Source organism: Malania oleifera, chromosome 2, assembly GCF_029873635.1.
Source record: "Malania oleifera isolate guangnan ecotype guangnan chromosome 2, ASM2987363v1, whole genome shotgun sequence".
NCBI classification, from domain to species: Eukaryota; Viridiplantae; Streptophyta; class Magnoliopsida; order Santalales; family Ximeniaceae; genus Malania; species Malania oleifera.
Genome location: NC_080418.1, coordinates 37,688,295 through 37,706,029, shown reverse-complemented (window position 1 = coordinate 37,706,029; position 17,735 = coordinate 37,688,295). Strand labels below are relative to the sequence as shown.

The 17,735-nt window shown below is 37.4% G+C and overlaps 1 protein-coding gene across 9 annotated transcripts; it reads right to left on the bottom strand.

The window, feature by feature from the left end:
* Window positions 1-827: 827 nt before the first annotated feature.
* On the bottom strand, window positions 828-17,531 carry LOC131149324 (biogenesis of lysosome-related organelles complex 1 subunit 2). 9 transcript variants are annotated; one of them, XM_058099684.1, is made up of 4 exons: window positions 17,245-17,439; window positions 16,825-17,058; window positions 7,819-7,885; window positions 828-1,033 (listed from the first exon to the last, which is right to left on the bottom strand). In XM_058099684.1, the coding sequence occupies exons 1-3, from the start codon at window positions 17,338-17,340 to the stop codon at window positions 7,826-7,828; spliced, it is 390 nt and encodes a 129-aa protein (XP_057955667.1). In that variant the 5' UTR covers window positions 17,341-17,439; the 3' UTR covers window positions 828-1,033; window positions 7,819-7,825. The 9 variants fall into 9 exon arrangements, 8 of the variants coding, with proteins under 8 accessions (XP_057955667.1, XP_057955668.1, XP_057955673.1 ...); XM_058099685.1 differs by lacking the exon at window positions 7,819-7,885 and adding an exon at window positions 16,645-16,699 and having other exon boundaries at window positions 17,245-17,438; XM_058099682.1 differs by lacking the exon at window positions 828-1,033 and adding an exon at window positions 6,692-7,254.
* Window positions 17,532-17,735: the final 204 nt, after the last annotated feature.

Genomic DNA, 17,735 nt, shown 5'->3' with positions numbered 1-17,735 from the left:
CTCTCTATTTTAAAATTTATGCATATTGTAAGGTGGAGTCTTTTCAGGCTAACCTCATTTTGCTCTTGTATTTGTTATCATCAAAAGGAAGGAGATTGTTAACTTTTTGAGTCCTATCCCGTTTTGATAATGACAAATCATATGCATCTCATTTGTGCGTTTAGTGTATGAACAAATTTATATTTCAAAAGGCACAAATAGTCAATACAGTATGGAAGCCATGAAGCACTTAAAGCACATATCACCTGGCCTATTCCATGGAGAATTGAAGAGCAAAAAGTGAAGAAATACAGTGTTTCAATTGTAATGCATTTAGATTAAATTGTTTGTGCATGTCTTTATTTGATGGAAAGCTCAATAATGACCATAGACTAACCATAGGAACTCAAACTTTTTATGGAAATCTTTTTACTTAAAAAGTTAAACCCATACTAGTGCATAAGATACCAAAATGAGTTTTAAAGGCACTTTCATGTACAAGATATCTTATAGTTTTTTGGAAAATCATTAAGACAAGTTTTAATCACCATTAGACTCAATATATTTCATATACACTTGTCCTAGCATGGGTTAACTCATTTAGAGGCTCGTTAGTGTGAAAAATAGGGGAATAGTTGACTAATGGAATGCATTCATCGACTAATAAAACTAGAAGTCTGATTGAGTTTTTGTCCAAGTGATTCGTCAACGAATGGGCACGACTCGTCGACGAATGATATTGTGTAACGACTTGCTATCTACTAGGTTTTTTTTTTTAAATATACTATGACATTTAACATGCTTTGATACCATACTGAATTAAACCCAATCATCAACCTAAATAGCGAGAAGTAAAAATCAAATAAACATAACAATATGTAATTATATACAATACCAGAGTGCTAAATTGTTTCCCAAAATATACATATATAACTGTTCTCCAGAAATATCCTCAACGGGCTAAGGCTATACAAAAATACTCCCAAAAATACTCACTCTAATATCAGGGCAATATTGAGGCCCCTCTATCTGCGAGCCTGATCTGCTCGCCTACCTGGATCACTTGAAAAATGTTAAAATAATTTGGATGAGCCAACGCTCAGTAAGACGAAATATGTTATTACTAGTGTGTGACAAATAAGTTACAATAATATGAAAATCTATTTCTATAAATTCATGTATAGCTGAATTTGTAAATACAATACAAGTAATAGAAACCACCATCATTTCCATGTTGCTTAACATATCAGTATTTTAGGGTACTATTTAAAATACTTCTAATGTACATAAGTATATTTTCTGTTTCTGTAAATCTGTATATACATAATAATAATTGAAAACTTCCCTGTGGATAACTGTGTGTTATGATTTAACCCCTCATGACAGGGTTGTGCGGCCCTTAGGCAGGATTTACCTGGCTGACCGACCAGGGTAAACCACTATACTCTCTCGATCTAATCTGCCCTCCTCAACCCATATATGATGGGGAGCCTGTCCACGTCAGGGCCCTATACGATCGACCTACTACCACGTATTATCTGAATAAGTGGTTACACTCTGTAAACTGTATGTAACTACGATACTGTGCTGTGTTGTATGGTCCAACAGGGTCTGATACTATATAATATATTTCTATATACAACTAACTGTTTTACCATGATTCTGTAATAACTGTATTAACCATGACACTGTAATAAACTGTAACTGTATCATCTGTATTTCTGAACTTGACTGTAATCTGTAAGTCATGGTATTGAAAACTGTATAATCATGGTACTGTAAACTGTATAATCATGATACTGAAAACTGTATAATCATGGTACTAAAAACTGTATAATCATGGTATTCTGTAGTTACTATAAAACATAACCATTGGCTGTATATTCTATAAATCATATTCTGAAAATACTGTAAAACATGTTTCTTTACTATACCCATATTCTCAAGCCACAGAGAAATTTTAAACATATTATACATAAATGATAAACTGTATAAATTTCTATCATGAATATTCATTTGATAAAAATGTATAGTTTATACTGAAACATAGTAAAATTGTCTAGCATAGCATATTTCCCTTACCTGTCCTGCTAAAATCCCCTACTATAACGGGTCTAACACCCACAGGGTTCTCCACTCAATACCTCGAAAATCATAAATTTCATAACAAAATATTACTATTTCTACGTTTATTACATTTCTTACAACTACTGGAAACTCAAATTTCGAATAAAAGTCCTTACTCTTGATTTGGGATGAATCCTAACTTCATTCCACCGATGATCCGCTCCGGTAGACTTGGAGAGAACTCCGTCAAGAGTGTCGTGGTGGCCTCAGATCATTGATCTGGCCACTGACAGGGCCGAAATCGAAGAGAGAAAAGGGAGAGGCCGTAGGAGAGAGAGAGAGAGAGAAAGAGAGGAGAACGGTGCTGAAATTCTGCGTAATACTGAGTTTAAGTACTATTTATACTGCGGGATTCGTCGACGAGCCACGTCACCTCGTTGATGAGTCCTTCAATAATTTTGTCGTCGAACTTCTTCCTTCCTTGACGAATTTCAGTCTGTCCCAAAAACCCCTCTCGGTATCTTCTCGTCGACGAAGACGGGACCTTGTCGACGAGGTCCTGAAGAACCCTCGTCAACGAAACCCTTGTGTTCGTCGACGAGGCCAGGGAAAATTTCTTGGAATTATCACTTCCAAAATGGAATGTCGTCGACCAAGTTGGCTGCCTCTTTTGTTACTGATTCCATTTCTCTCTCTCTTTATTATTTAAATACCATTATTTTTCGAGTCGTTACATTCTTCCCCCATTATAAAATTTCTTCTTCGAAATTTATTATCTGTATCTCTATCTATACACTCCATCATCCAATAAAGGAAAATGGTCTACTTATTTTATTACCTATCCTCACTTATGGTAGAGGAATACCGTGGTTACATGGGTAGTTCTGGGAGATTACAAATATAAAAGAAAATTCTCCCAAAATTAAAATACTACCTATCATATACACTACATTACAATTCTACTATGCTAAACAAAATAAAATTACTATTACTTCAATTATACATCACTGCTGTGACCCACTAAACAAGTGAGAATATTTTTGTTTAATCTCGCTTTCAAGCTCCCACGAAACCTCTTCTATTGCGTGATTACTCCAAAGGACTTTTGCCAACTGTATCTTTTTATTGTGCAATTCCTGTTCTTTCCTATCTAGGATCTGTATTGGAGCTTCTTTATATGCTAAAGTCTCACTGACTTTCAGTTCCGCATGACTGATGATATGGGAAGGAATTGGGACGTATTTCCTTAGCATAGAAACATGAAATACGTCATGAACTCGAAATAGAGATGGCGGTAAAGCTAGCCGATAAGCTACTGACCAAATCTTCTCAAATATCTCAAATGGGCCAATAAATCTAGGGCTCAACTTACCTTTCTTCTCAAATCTTAAGATTCCCTTCAGTGGAGTTATTCTCAAAAATATATGATCACCCACTTCAAATTTCAGTTCTTGGCAGCGAGTATTCGAGTAACTTTTCTGTCGACTCTGTGCTGCACTGATCCAGTCTGACCATCAGTCTGATGGTGGAAAGTAGTGCTGAATGCTAACTGAGTCCCCAATGCCTCCTGTAAGCTCCTCCAAAATCATGATGTAAAACGTGGATCACGGTCTGAGACTATGGATACTGGCACTCCATGGGGTCGAACAATCTCCTGTATATAAATCTCTGCTAATCTGTTCATAGGGTAGCTAACCTTAATAGGCAGAAAGTGCATTGTCTTCGTCAATCTATCAACCATCACCCAAATAGCATTCTGACCATGCGACGCTGGCGACATCCCAGTAACAAAATTCATGGATACGTGGTCCTATTTCTACTCAGCAATGAAAAGTGATTGCAATTGACCAGTCGACCTCTAGTCCTTAGCCTTAACCTGCTGGCACGTCAAACACTGCTGCACAAACTCTGCTATCTCCCTCTTCATGCCACTCTACCTGAAATACTCTCGCAGGTCCCTATACATTTTCGTACTGCCAGGATGAACAGTGTATAGAGATCTACGTGCCTCCTCTAGAATCGTCCTCCTAATGCTGTCATCTGCAGGCACACACAATCTAGTGAGAAATCTCAGAGTCCCATCATCAGAAATGTTGAATTCTTCCCCCTGACCATCCTGTACTCTGACAATCACTTCTGCCAATTCTGGATCATCCCTTTAAACAACTTTAATTCTCTCATAAAGTGTAGGCTGTACAACCAAACTGATAATAAGCGCCTGAGGATCATCTTCCACTAACTCCAAACTGAGTCTTTCCAAGTCTATTTGAATTGGATGCTGAACTACCGCTGCTAGTTGTGTCGTGTCTCCTGATTTACAGTTCAAAGCATTAGCCACTACATTTGCTTTACATGGATGGTAACTGATAGTACAGTTATAATACTTGATAAGTTCCAACCACCTCTTCTGCCGCATGTTCAACTCTTTTTGTGTGAAGAAATACTTTAGACTCTTGTGGTCAGAAAATATCTCACACCTCTCACCATATAAATAATGTCTCCAGATCTTTAGTGCATATACAACCGCAGCCAATTCCAAATCGTGAGTAAGGTAGTTCTTTTCATATTCTTTCAACTGCCTAGACGTATATGCTATCACTCTACCATACTGCATCAGTACACAACCGAGTCCTTTCAAAGATGCGTCACTGTAGATAACATAACCGTCACCTCCCGATGGAATCGTTAATACTGGTACAGTGACGAGTCACTGCTTTAATTCTTGGAAGCTCTGCTCGCACTCTTCATCCCACACAAATCTGGCATTCTTCCTAGTCAAACGCGTGAGAGGTCCTGATAAGGCTGAAAACCCCTTAACAAATCGTCGGTAATAACCTGCCAGTCCCAAGAAACTCCTCACTTCCAGCACATTCCTCGGCCTGACCCAATTTACCACTGCGTCAATCTTACTGTGATCCACTGAGATGTCATCTCCTGAAATCACATGGCCCAAAAATGCAACTTTCTCAAGTCAGAACTCACACTTGCTAAACTTGACATAAAACTTCTCCTCCTTGAGTGTTTGCAGCACCAACCTCAAATGCACCTCATGATCCTCAAAACTCCTCGAGTACACCAGTATATCATCAATGAAAACTACTACAAACTGATCTAAATACTAGTGAAAAACTTTGTTCATCAAGTCCATGAACACAGCTGGGGCATTCATCAGACCAAACGGCATAACGAGGAATTCATAGTGTCTATACCTGGTTCTGAAGGCTGTCTTCGCGACGTCCTCTACTTTTACTCTTACTTGATGATACCCTGATCTGAGGTCGATCTTGGAATACACCCGTGTACCTTAGAACTGATCAAACAGATCGTCGATATAGGGTAGAGGATATTTATTCTTAATAGTAACCTTGTTGATTTCTCTATAATCGATACACATCCTCATAGACCCGTCTTTCTTCTTTACGAACAACACTAGAGCTCCTTACGATGATACACTAGGTCGTATAAATCCCTTGTCCAGCAAGCCTTGCAACTGTTCCTTTAATTCTCCCAATTTGGCTAGAATCATACGGTAAGGAACCTTAGAAATTGGCGCGGTCCCTGCAGGTAAATCTATAGGAAAATTCACCTCGCGCACAAGGGGAAACCCAGGTAATCCCTCTAGAAAAACATTTGGAAATTCTTGTACCACTGGGATACTATTAATCTTCAATTCATTTTCAGATATTTCTTTCACAAATGCTATAAACCCCTGACCCCCGTCTAGGAGTAATTTACTCGCCTGCATGGCTGACACCAACTGCGTTGGAGCACGTACTCGTGAACCAATGAATCTGAATTCCTGCGTACCAGGGGGTTTGAAAATTATTTCTTTTTCACGACAATCAATGCTGGCATGATTAATAGCCAACCAATTCATACCCAGTATTATATCGAACCCGCACATCTCAATTACAATCAGATCAACTGGTAGCACTTTCCCCTGAATTTCTATCAGATAGCCCATAAGTACCCTCTGACATCTGATCACTGATCCTGATGGTATAGCTACTAACAACACTACATCTACTGACTGAGTCTCACTCTCAGATAATTTAACATAAGATGCAGAGACAAAAGAATGAATGGCACCTGAATCAAATAAAACAATAACAGAATGCGATAAAACAATAAATGTACCTATCACCACATCCGTAGCAGCCTCTGCATCACCTAGTGTCAGCGTGTAAACCCTCGCTGGGGTTACATTCCTCTGCTGACCTCCACGAGGTGCCTGATATCCTCTTCGATAGGGCCTGGGAGCTGGGACCTGATCTGACTAACCTGGGCATTCGCGTACCACGTGATCGGGTCTTCCGCAGCAATAACATACCCTTCTGCCTACCCGGCACTCCCCTAAATGACGTCTCCCGCACGTCTGACATACCGGGTAAGTCAGCGTACCCTGATTCCCACAAGGTCCTATCAACTGCCTCTGATCTCCTTTATCGCAACCTCCTCTCCATGGACCTCTACTGGAGCTAGCCTGAAAACCCTAAGGCACAAGTCTCTTCCTCTGACTCTGAACTGCTACACCCCTCTATATACCACTCTCAATGATCGTAGCATTATCTACAACCTCTGTAAATGTCTGAGCCCTAAAACCAATCACCTGCTCAAACAAATTCTGCCATAATCCCTCCTCAAACTTCCTTTTTCTTTTTCTCTTCATCAGGTGCTAGATGCGGAGCAAAACGCAAGAACTCAATAAACCGAGCCGCGTATTAGGATACAGTCATCTGCCCCTATACCAGATGCATAAACTCTGCTGCATTCGTGCTTCGAACGATAGCATGAAAATACCGCTCGAAGAACAGCTCCTTGAATCAGTCCCACGTCATTGGTACTGGAACCAGCCTCTGCTCCTCTATCAATCGCGCTGATCTCCACCAGCGTTTCGCCTCCTCCATCAACTTAAATTATGTAAATACTACTTTCTGTTCATCTGTACAAGAAAGCATAACCAACGTCTCTTCAATGTCCTGAACCCAATTCTCAGCTACAATCGAGTCATCTCCTCCAGTGAAGGATGGGGGTTTCATCTGCGTAAATTGTTCAATCGAACAGCCACGCTCTCCAGAACTCTTGGTCATCTCAGCCATCACCTGTTAAGTGACGCTACGCAGTACATCATTTGTATCTCCTCCACCTATGCTAGAAGGTCCTGGCCTATCCTCCCCAGCATTCGTGCCACTGCTTCTTTGGTCCATTCTGAAAACAAAAAACACACTTAAGCACTTTATCTCCTATACGGACCTATCATGTACCAACTCAAAATTACTTACATTCCCTGTCTTTAACTCAATATCCAGTTCTGTCACCTAGACACACGACCCGACAATAGTTACTCTGATTTTCCTGAAATCGTCATCCTAGGAAAAACACAGAAACCACCACGAAAATCCTGTATCCAGACAACCGAACAACCTTAAATCTTTTTCCTATATTCTGATATTGCTTCTGCTGCACTCTAAAGTTTACAGAACCTAGCAACTTAGCCTCTAATACGAAATTATAACGACCTGCTATTTACTAGGTTTTTTTTTTTTTTTTTTTTTTTAATACTAGACATTTAACATGCTCTGATACCATACTGGATTAAACTCAATCATTAACCTAAGCAGCGAGAAGCAGAAATCAAATAAACATAACCATATGTAATTATATACAATACCAGAGTGCTAAATTGTTTCCCAAAATATACATATATAACTGTTCTCCAGAAATATCCTCAACGGGCTAAGGCTATACAAAAATACTCCCAAAAATACTCACTCTAATATCAGGGCAATATTGAGGCCCCTCTATCTGCGAGCCTGATCTGCTCGCCTACCTGGATCACCTGAAAAATATTAAAATAATTGGGATGAGCTAACGCTCAGTAAGACGAAATATGCTATTACTAGTGTGTGATAGTTAAGTTACAATAATATGAAAATCTCTTTCTATAAAATCATGTATAGTTAAATCTGTAAATACAGTACAAGTAATATAAACCACCATCATTTCCATATTACTTAACATATCAGTATTTTAGGGTACTATTTAAAATACTTCTAATGTACATAAGTATATTCTCTGTCTCTGTAAATCTGTATATACATAATAATAACTGAAAACTTCTCTGTGGATAACTGTGTGTCATGATTTAACCCCTCATGACAGGGTTGTGCAGCTCGTAGGCGGGATCTACCCTGACTGGCAGACCAGGGTAAACCACTATACTCCCTCGGTCTGATCTGCCCTCCTCAACCCATATTTGATGGGGAGTCTATCCATGTCAGGGCCCTATACGATCGACCTACTACCACGTATTATCTAAATAGGTGGTTGCACTCTGTAAACTGTATGTAGCTACGGTACGTACTTTGATGTATGGTCTAACAGGGTTTGATACTATATAATATATTTCTATATACAACTAACTATTTTACCATGATTCTGTAATAATTGTATTAATCATGACACTGTAATAAACTGTAACTGTATCATCTGTATTTCTGAACTGGACTGTAATCTGTAAGTCATGGTACTGAAAACTGTATAATCATGGTATTCTATAATCACTATAAAATATAACCACTGACTGTATATTCTGTAAATCATATTCTGAAAATACTGTAAAACATGTTTTTTTACTATACCCATATTCTCAAGCCACACAGAAATTTTAAACATATTATACATAAATGATAAACTGTATAAATTTCTATCGTAAATAATCATATGATAAAAACGTATAGTTTATACTGAAACATAATAAAATTGCCTAGCATAGCATATTTCCCTTACCTGTTTCCTGCTAAAATCTCCTACTATAATGGGTCCAACACTCACAGGGTTCTCCACTCAATACCTTGAAAACCATAAATCTCATAATAAAACATTACTATTTCTACGTCTATTACATTTCTTATAACTGCTGGAAACTCAAATTCCAAATAAAAATCCTTACCTTGAATTTGGGATGAATCCCAACTTCGTTCCACCGACGATTCGCTCCAGTATACTTGGAGAGAACTCCTCCAGGAGCGTCGTGGTGGTCTCAGATCGTTGATCCGGCCACTGATGGGGCCGAAATTAAAGAGAGAAGAGGGAGAGACCGTAGGGGAAAGAGAGAGAGAGAGAGAGAGGGAGAGAGAGAGAAGAGAACAGCGCTGAAATTTTGCATAATACTGAGTTTAAGCACTATTTATACTGCGGGATTCGTTGACGAGCCACGTCACCTCACCGACGAGCCCTTCAATAATTTCGTCGACGAATTTCAATCTGTCCCAAAAACCCTTCTCGGTATCTTCTCGTCGATGAGGTCCTGAAGAACCCTCATCGACGAAACCCCTGTGTTCGTCGACAAGGCTTGGAAAAATTTCTTAAAATTATCACCTCCAAAATGCAATGTCGTAAATGAAGTTGGTTGCCTCTTTCTGTTACTGATTTCATTTCCCTCTCTCTTTATTATTTAAATACCATTATTTTTCGGGTCGTTACATATTGAGTCATCGATGAATTTTTCGAGTAGCTAAACATGTTTTTCAGCCCAAGTGACTTGTTGACGAAAGAGGGTGATTCGTCGACAGTTGAAGGCCATTCATTGACGACATAATGCCACTTGTCGACGATTAACAATAGGAAATTGACGCAAACAAGCTTTTAACAACCATAAAATTCAAACTTACTATTATTACATTACCCCAATGGCCATAAAACGGTTATATTTTGAAAATGCCTATAAATACCAAGCCCAAAAAGACTTAAAATAACTTTTGCCAATATGTTTTCATATTCTTACATATTTGGGCATTTCATATACTCATCCTCTCAAAATTAAAGAGCATTTTTACTCTCATCTTCTCATTCTTTTGAAAATATCTTTTTGAGAGCAAAACCCTAACTTCTCCAAATCTCATTTATAGCAAAAATCTTTTGTGGAGAAATCATTTATTACACTTGATTCTTTGAGCATTTATTTTCATACACATTTACTCACTCAAAGATCATTTACTCTCATCTATTCTCATTTATTTCAAATATATTTTTTGAGAGAGTAGCCCTAACTCTATTGGGCTTAAATCATTTCTTGTGAGAGTATATTGGGTTTTCATTGTACAAACTCGCTTTTTGAAGAAGTATTCATTGTACACAAAATATCTTATCTCATTTGTATTTTTGCGGTTCGGGTATAGAACCATGCCAGACAAGGGGATATCGTTTGGAGAGGTGGCTCCACCTATAAGGAGTGGTGTAATGGGAGGTTCTGCACAATTGAAGAAGTGTATATAAGGTGGCTCTACCTTGTTTAAAGAGTAGATAGTGAAATCTTCAAGCGGATTGTCTTAAGGCGAAGATGTAGGCAGGAATAGCCGAACCTCGTACAATCGTCGTGTTTGCTTTCTCTTTCCCTGCTCTCATTTACATTTCCACACTTGTATGTTTACATTTATGTTATTGTAATTATTGTGTATGTTTTAAATATTTTTAGCATTTGAGATTGCTTGAGAAATCCTAAGCTTGAAATATTGTAACTTCTGGTTGTGTTTTAAAAATAGGGTGTAAACTTAACCGAAAATTTTAAAATATTCAATTCACCCCCCTCTTGGGATTATACCAAAACTCACAAATTCAAAATTCAAAAATTAACTGGTCCACTCAATCACCATCAAGGGGCCGATTGACCCCTCATCGAGTTGGTGCCTAGTACAATCAGTTTTCAATAATTAACTTTGAACATTACTAGCAATATAGCACAGATAAAGAAACTAAGACATTTATCTACCAAACCCTTTAGTGTATAAACAGTGTGCATGAGGAAATATGAACTTTTTAACCCCAGAGCATCTTAATCTTTTATCTATAGCTATATTCTTTATCATCACCTCACCACAGATTTTTTTTTTTTTTTTTTTACTCTTCCAACATCAAATTATTCCTTGCTTTCCAGCAATGACATATTATAGCTGCCCATGCATCCATATCATAACTAGCATTTCCCAAATTTGAAATCCAATCTAGATTGTCCTCCCAACATTTTGAAGCTCCCTGAATGTTGAATTCTGAAGTTACCACCCTGTATGTCTGCTCAAATACGAAGCTGTTAAAAAAAATTAACTTATTCCAACAGTTCAATCATAGATCTTACATTTAGGGTCTGTCAGTCTGCCCCATTTTCATCTTCTAAGCCTACTTAGAATAGCTAAACATGCAATGATAGAATGTTTAGGAATATGATACTTTATCCGTCTTACTTCTTACTGCCTCCCATACCGAGCTAAAAGAAAATTGACCATTTGATGTCATAGTCCTAATAGACACTATCTTCTACTTCAATGTTTAGTGTATAGCAGATCTGAATTCTTCCACCCAACTACTATCCTTACTGATAGACCTCACTATTGAGTATTGACCTCGTTGAAACTCCCAACTCTACAGGCAAATGATTTCCATAATGAGCAAATTATAGGCTATTGTTGTGCCAACTACCACAACAGAAAGATGTCACTTTACCATAGCCAATAGTATTCTTGATGAGAGGATAAGCTTGCATTCTTGCTCTCAAGAGTTGCTTCCATGTCCATGACCACCTTGCTGTAGCTCTAAGCCTCTAACCTCCGGAGACTTCTCCCTTTTACCCTATAACCCACAGAAAAAGTTCTGGGAAACAAAGACGTTAGATTAATTTGATTGCAGCTACAATTTTCCATTTATATAGTAATCCAAGACTAAGTGCCCCTTCATTTAGAGGTTTGCATACTTGTTCCCACTTAACCTTGGAATTTTTAAAACATCAAACGGTAAAAATATTTATTGTACAACAAAAATGTCTGTAGTGTACAACAAAGTTCACTTGTTGTATCTTGGTATGCGACCATACAAAATTTCTATTTTGCTACACAGGAAAAAACAAAAGCAAAAGCAAAAACCTACAAGAGGCGATCATAATCTCAATAGAGTGACTTGGTCTATGACTCGATCTTTGCTTTGCTAACAACTAACCCTTTGTCATGCATTTTTATTTTCCATTTTCAATAATATTTTAAGAGAAAATGATTCTCATTCTTAACCAAGTCGTTGTTAAATGAGCTCTTGCATTATGAGATCATCTGGAATCACAGAGAAGTGTTTTTATGAAAAAAGTGTTGAATTATAATGTATTCTAATAATAAGTATTGAACTTAAAAAAGTATTAAAAATCATAAATTCTATTTGAATGTGTTTAAATTTTTTTTAAAAAAATTATAAACACGGATTAAATAAGTGATATTTGAATACTTGTACTATCTAAACATAACACAATGTCATTATCATATTTTAACATATAAATAATACAACAAAACAAATATATAATTATTATATTATTTAATAATATTATTAAATAAATTAAAATTTTAATTAATAAGAATATGTAATATTAAATTATATTATGGAGGGATCTTAATAAAATTTTTGTATATGGTACATAATAAAATAATGGATAAATATTAATTTATGTTAATAATGTTATTAATAATTTAAGACATTTTTAAACAATATTTTCCTAATTAATATAATTCATCATTGTTTTATAATAAATAATAATATACTAAATATTATAGTTTCTATAATATTTTTTAATAATTAGAAAAATCAAGATTAGAGGGAAAAGTGGTTTTCTTAGAGATCCTTCCATGGTGATGCAAATCAAAAACCCCTCCCCCTTTGCAAACCTGCAAATTTTCAAATCAAAGAAAATAATTCTTCCCCTCGTCGCCCTTCAGAAACACCAAATCAACATCCTATTTGCAAACCAAAGTAAACCCCATCCTACTACAAATGAAAAAATTTTAGGGTCCTGGTGGTGTTGTTCAAAATTTCAAATACAACCGTATTTTAAATTGGTGTTTGGGAGGGAAGAAAATGTTGAATTTTGATTTTTTTTTTTTTTTGGCATATATGGTAGGATATGTTAAACAAGACAACTCAGAGATTGGAGCTATCATCAGTCAATCAACTAGTGCTTGACTCGGCTAATTTTCCCTAACGGACACATAGTTTCCTTTCATGATTGTATCTCCTTATTTAGAATGTGTCTATAGCTAGCATTTCCTTATATGTCGCGCTTATCAAGTCTTTCCTTGTATGTAAAACTTCCTTGTATAGATTTTGCAATTCTATAAATGAAACATGTAGAGAATGGTGTAGGCATCAATTGCTACACCGTGTTTGTACAATCTTTCATGGTATCAAAGTTATACAGGCCAATGCCTTTTCCTACGTACCTGTACACTTCTGCAAAAATGTCTTCCTAGTCCACCACTTTTAATCCCCCGAATATCAGACAACTGATTTCGGTACGGATGGATGGAACAAACTACCTAAATTGAGTTTCTCGATTACTTTCGATTTTACGGAGTAATGATTTGTTGGGTTTCGTGGATGGTATTGAACCGTACCCAGCTAAACTTCTTCTAGCCACTAGAAATGCTGGAACTTCTACTCCGGAAATTAATCCGAGTTTTTTCCTCTAGACAAAGAAGGACAAATTCATTCTCAGCTGGCTGAATGCCACTTTGGATGAGAAGGTTGTGTCCGTAACCTTTGGTCTTGATACTGCTCGTGCGGTTTGGCTTGCCTTAGCCAACAGGTATGCCTCACAGTTCCGTTTCCGCATCAATTACCTGAAGTGCCAGTTGCAGTCTTTAAATCAAGAAGGGAAAAGTTGCGGGGAATATCTTCAGGATGCAAAGTCATGGGCAGATTAACTAGTTGCAGCTGCATAACTTGTAGAGGATGATGATTTAATTCAGCGAGTTCTCAGTGGTTTGAGTTCTTCTTTTTCATCTTTTTTGGTTTCCATGGGTGTTGTTTTGCGTGACAAATCAATGAGTTTAAATGATTTTTCCTCTAAGCTATTGTCCCGTGAAATTCAAATTCAAAGCCAGGGACTTGTGCACGTCCCAAAGCTGCACGATGAGGGAACTTTTGCTATGATGGCTCATCGTCTTGGAGGCCAAACAAAGCAAAACAAACCCTTTCAGCCCAAGTTTCCCCATCCTCCTGGACAGAATCAAAATCAAGGCCTTCCTCGATTATAAGGCAATAATAATAAGCAGAAGAACAATCAATTTCAATTTCAAGGGAATTTTCAGCCATTTAGAAACAATCAAAACCCGAATGGTGATGTTTTTAATCCCTATGCTTGCCACATTTGCCAAAAGGAAAACCATATTGCCTTGGATTGCTTTCACAGATTCGACTATAGCTACCAAGCTTGGCATCCACCCATTCAACTTGCCGCCATGGTAGCTCACTCGAACTCTTTGCTAGAAGATAATACTTGGCTAGTTGATAGCAAGGCAAACAAGCACATCACGAATGATAGTGGGGATATGGCTTTTCCAACGCCTTATAATGGCTCGGACATAGTTGTCGTGGGTAATGGATCGCAAAACGGGACGCACACTGCTGGAAGGACAGAATCCCTCACACAGCCCGTCACGATACCTGACCCCCTAGTTCTTAATAATCCCATTATCTCATCATCTGAACCCGTCATGATACCTGATCCTTTGGACCTAAATCCCATTGTCTCATCTCTTAAGCCTTACCAACCCCCCTATCCACTTAACCCACCTATACAAAATAACCCTTTGCTTGACCTATTTCCAACATCACAACCTGTGCCTCTTGAACCACGTGTAGTCACTAGATCCCAAATTGGATCCTCTCGTCCCAAGCAATACACAGACTATCATCTTTTCTATGCCTCCAAACACCCCATAAAAGCCCTTCACATTGCGCTTGAAATTTCTGAACCATCTTGCTACTCACGAGCTGTTGTGTCTAGTGATTGGCGCAAGGCAATGGAGGAGTATCAGGCGCTGATGGACAACGGAACCTGGGAGTTGGTTTCCCAACCTCTGAATAGAAAGGTGATTCCAATGCACTAGATGTACAAGATCAAGAAAACTCCATCTAGGGCAATTGAACGATATAAGACGAGATTAGTGGCAAAGGGGTTTCATCAAGTTTATGGGGTTAATTTTTTTGAGACGTTCAGTACTGTTATAAAACCAGCTACAATCCGAATTGTGTTGACACTTGCAATGCATTTTGGGTGGCAGTTTAAGCAATTAGAATGGTGTTATGTGATTTACAAATTGTTCTTCCTAAGGCTCCTGCTCTATGGTGTGACAATGAAAGTGCATTTGCTTTTTCTGTTAATCCAATGTTCCATGCACGCACAAAACACATCAAGGTTGATTACCATTTTATTCGTGAAAAGGTGGTCAATCAATCAAGATGTTAACCTTCACTACATAACATCCAAAGATCATATTGGCGACATTTTCACTAAGGGTCTCACCTCGAATTGCTTCCAATTTCTCAAGTCCAAGCTCATGGTGCGTGAACCCCCCTTTTGCTTGCGAGGGAGTGTTAAATAAGACAAATCAGATATTGGAGCTATAATCAGTCAATCAACATGAGATTGGAGCTATCACTAGTAAATCAACGTGTGGTGATGATTCGGCTAATTTCTCTCCAACGGACACATAGTTTCCTTTCATGATTGTATCTCCTTATTTAGAATGTGTCTATAGCTAGCATTTCCTTGTATGTCACCCTTATCAAGTCTTTCCTTGTATGTAAAACTTCCTTATATAGTTTTTGTAATTCTGTAAATGAAAAATGTAGAGAATGGTGTAGGCATCGATTGCTACACTATGTTGGTACAATCTTTCAAAATAGAGCCAAGGAAAGTTTAGAAAAACAAAAAAGATAGAAAGATCGAGGGCTTGACTTTCTTTTCAAAATCAATTCCTATGTGAAAAGGAAAAAAAGTTGATGAGGAAGTTTTTACAATCAAATGGAGTCATAATTTTTTTTCCATCTCACTTTCCTTCAATTCATAGTATAGATAATTGTAACCACTGGCTCCCTTTTTTCTAAACAAAATTTACCAACAAAACAAAAAAAAAAAAGCAACAGAGAACAGCAAAGCTTCAACATTGGAAATACAACTCTTCCAATCAAACAACAAAAACAGCTAAAAAACTAAATACAAGAATCTAAACAGAACTCCTGATCAAACCAAACCTCACATTAACAATAAACCACTCCATAAGTTCTCTATGCAGTACCATTTTGGTTCATCATTTGGTACCCACTTTCTGTTCGTTCCTATGTTCGAGAATTTGAAGTTAGGACTTTGATTTATGTTCATGTCAATTTAGACAAAAGCATATTGGATATCCTATAAATCAACACAAATGTAAACCCAAACTTGAAATCCATGCTACCTAAAAATTTACTATGCATACAAAATATGTCCACCTATTTGTTTGACAATCCAGATTCTCATGAGAACTCAAACAATCATTAAAAAATAAAACCAGCAAGAGTTATCAAGAAATTTCTCTATGAAGCAAAGTAAAAATCCTGAAGCTGCAGCCTTCTTTAGAAGCAAGGAATAAGATGAACTTGAGAATGTCGAAAGTTGCATTCTTTTTAAATTTTTGGTGAAGTATTAACACACAGGTGAACAGTCCTTTAACATTTCAGTGTATGATTGATAGTTATTAACAAAAAAATATCCACATTCTGTGCTTGCAGTGCTGAAGATTTTACCTTACATTTTCTATGCTCAAACTTTTCTCAAAACCCAACAGGAAGTGACGAACAGCTGATAAAATTTTGATAAAAATGCATGAAGATCAATTATTTTTAATCATTTTCGACAGAAATACACAAATAATTAAACAAATAAAAGCATGGTTAAGAAGGTGGAAATTGGCATGAAGATTGTACTTTTGATTCCAGCATCGAAACGTATCTATCAAGCATCGAAATTACAGCTTCGAATTCGGTCACTTGCTGCTCTATAGCATCAATCTGCTGAACATACTCATCGAAGCTGCCGCTTTTGGACTTCAACTGCTCCACAAAAACCCTCAGCCCGGAAGCCACATCCCCAAAGCCACTGTACTCTTCTGCCACTCTCAGATTCATCTTCGCCAAAAGTTCTAGCTGATTGTTTGTCCCCTGAGAAAAATAAATATATCTCAAATTTTCATAGAAGACGTGAAACGGAAATTCCATTTCTTGCGTTCTTCGAATGCGTTGAAATGCCCAAAAATGTTTATTTTCTGTTCGATCCTCAATCTGAGAACTCTAATTTCAAGATGCCGTGAAATTAGAGAGTGAGAGAGGGAGAGGGAGATGGATTACCTGAAGCTCGCCTTTGATCATGGTGGAGACGCTGGTGAAGAGATCGTTGATCGACTCAGCGAGTTGGTCTCGCACGGGTTCTCCCTCCGCAGCCATGTGAGTTGGAGACCGGTGGTTTGGACCTTTACCCGGAAGTAAATTAGGAAATGAAACTGGAACAGAAACAGTGGAGATCTTACGACGACGTTTTCACAACTCCAAGAGCTCTCTCTCTCTCTCTCTCTCCTTCCTTCCTTTTAAATGTTATTGGAAGTGGTAGGGTGGAAAAATGGGTTACACGCCTGTTTAGACCGAATTTAGAATTAAGAGGAGACGATTGTTTATAAATAGGACAACCTGAATTCAACTAATTTAATAAATAAGTTAAGAGGGGTTTAAGCGGAGACACACCAAGTCACCTATTTATATTAAAAAATAATAATATTTATAATATTTATTTATACTTTTGAACTTTTAGATAAATAATATTTTATAGTTACAAATTATAAAAC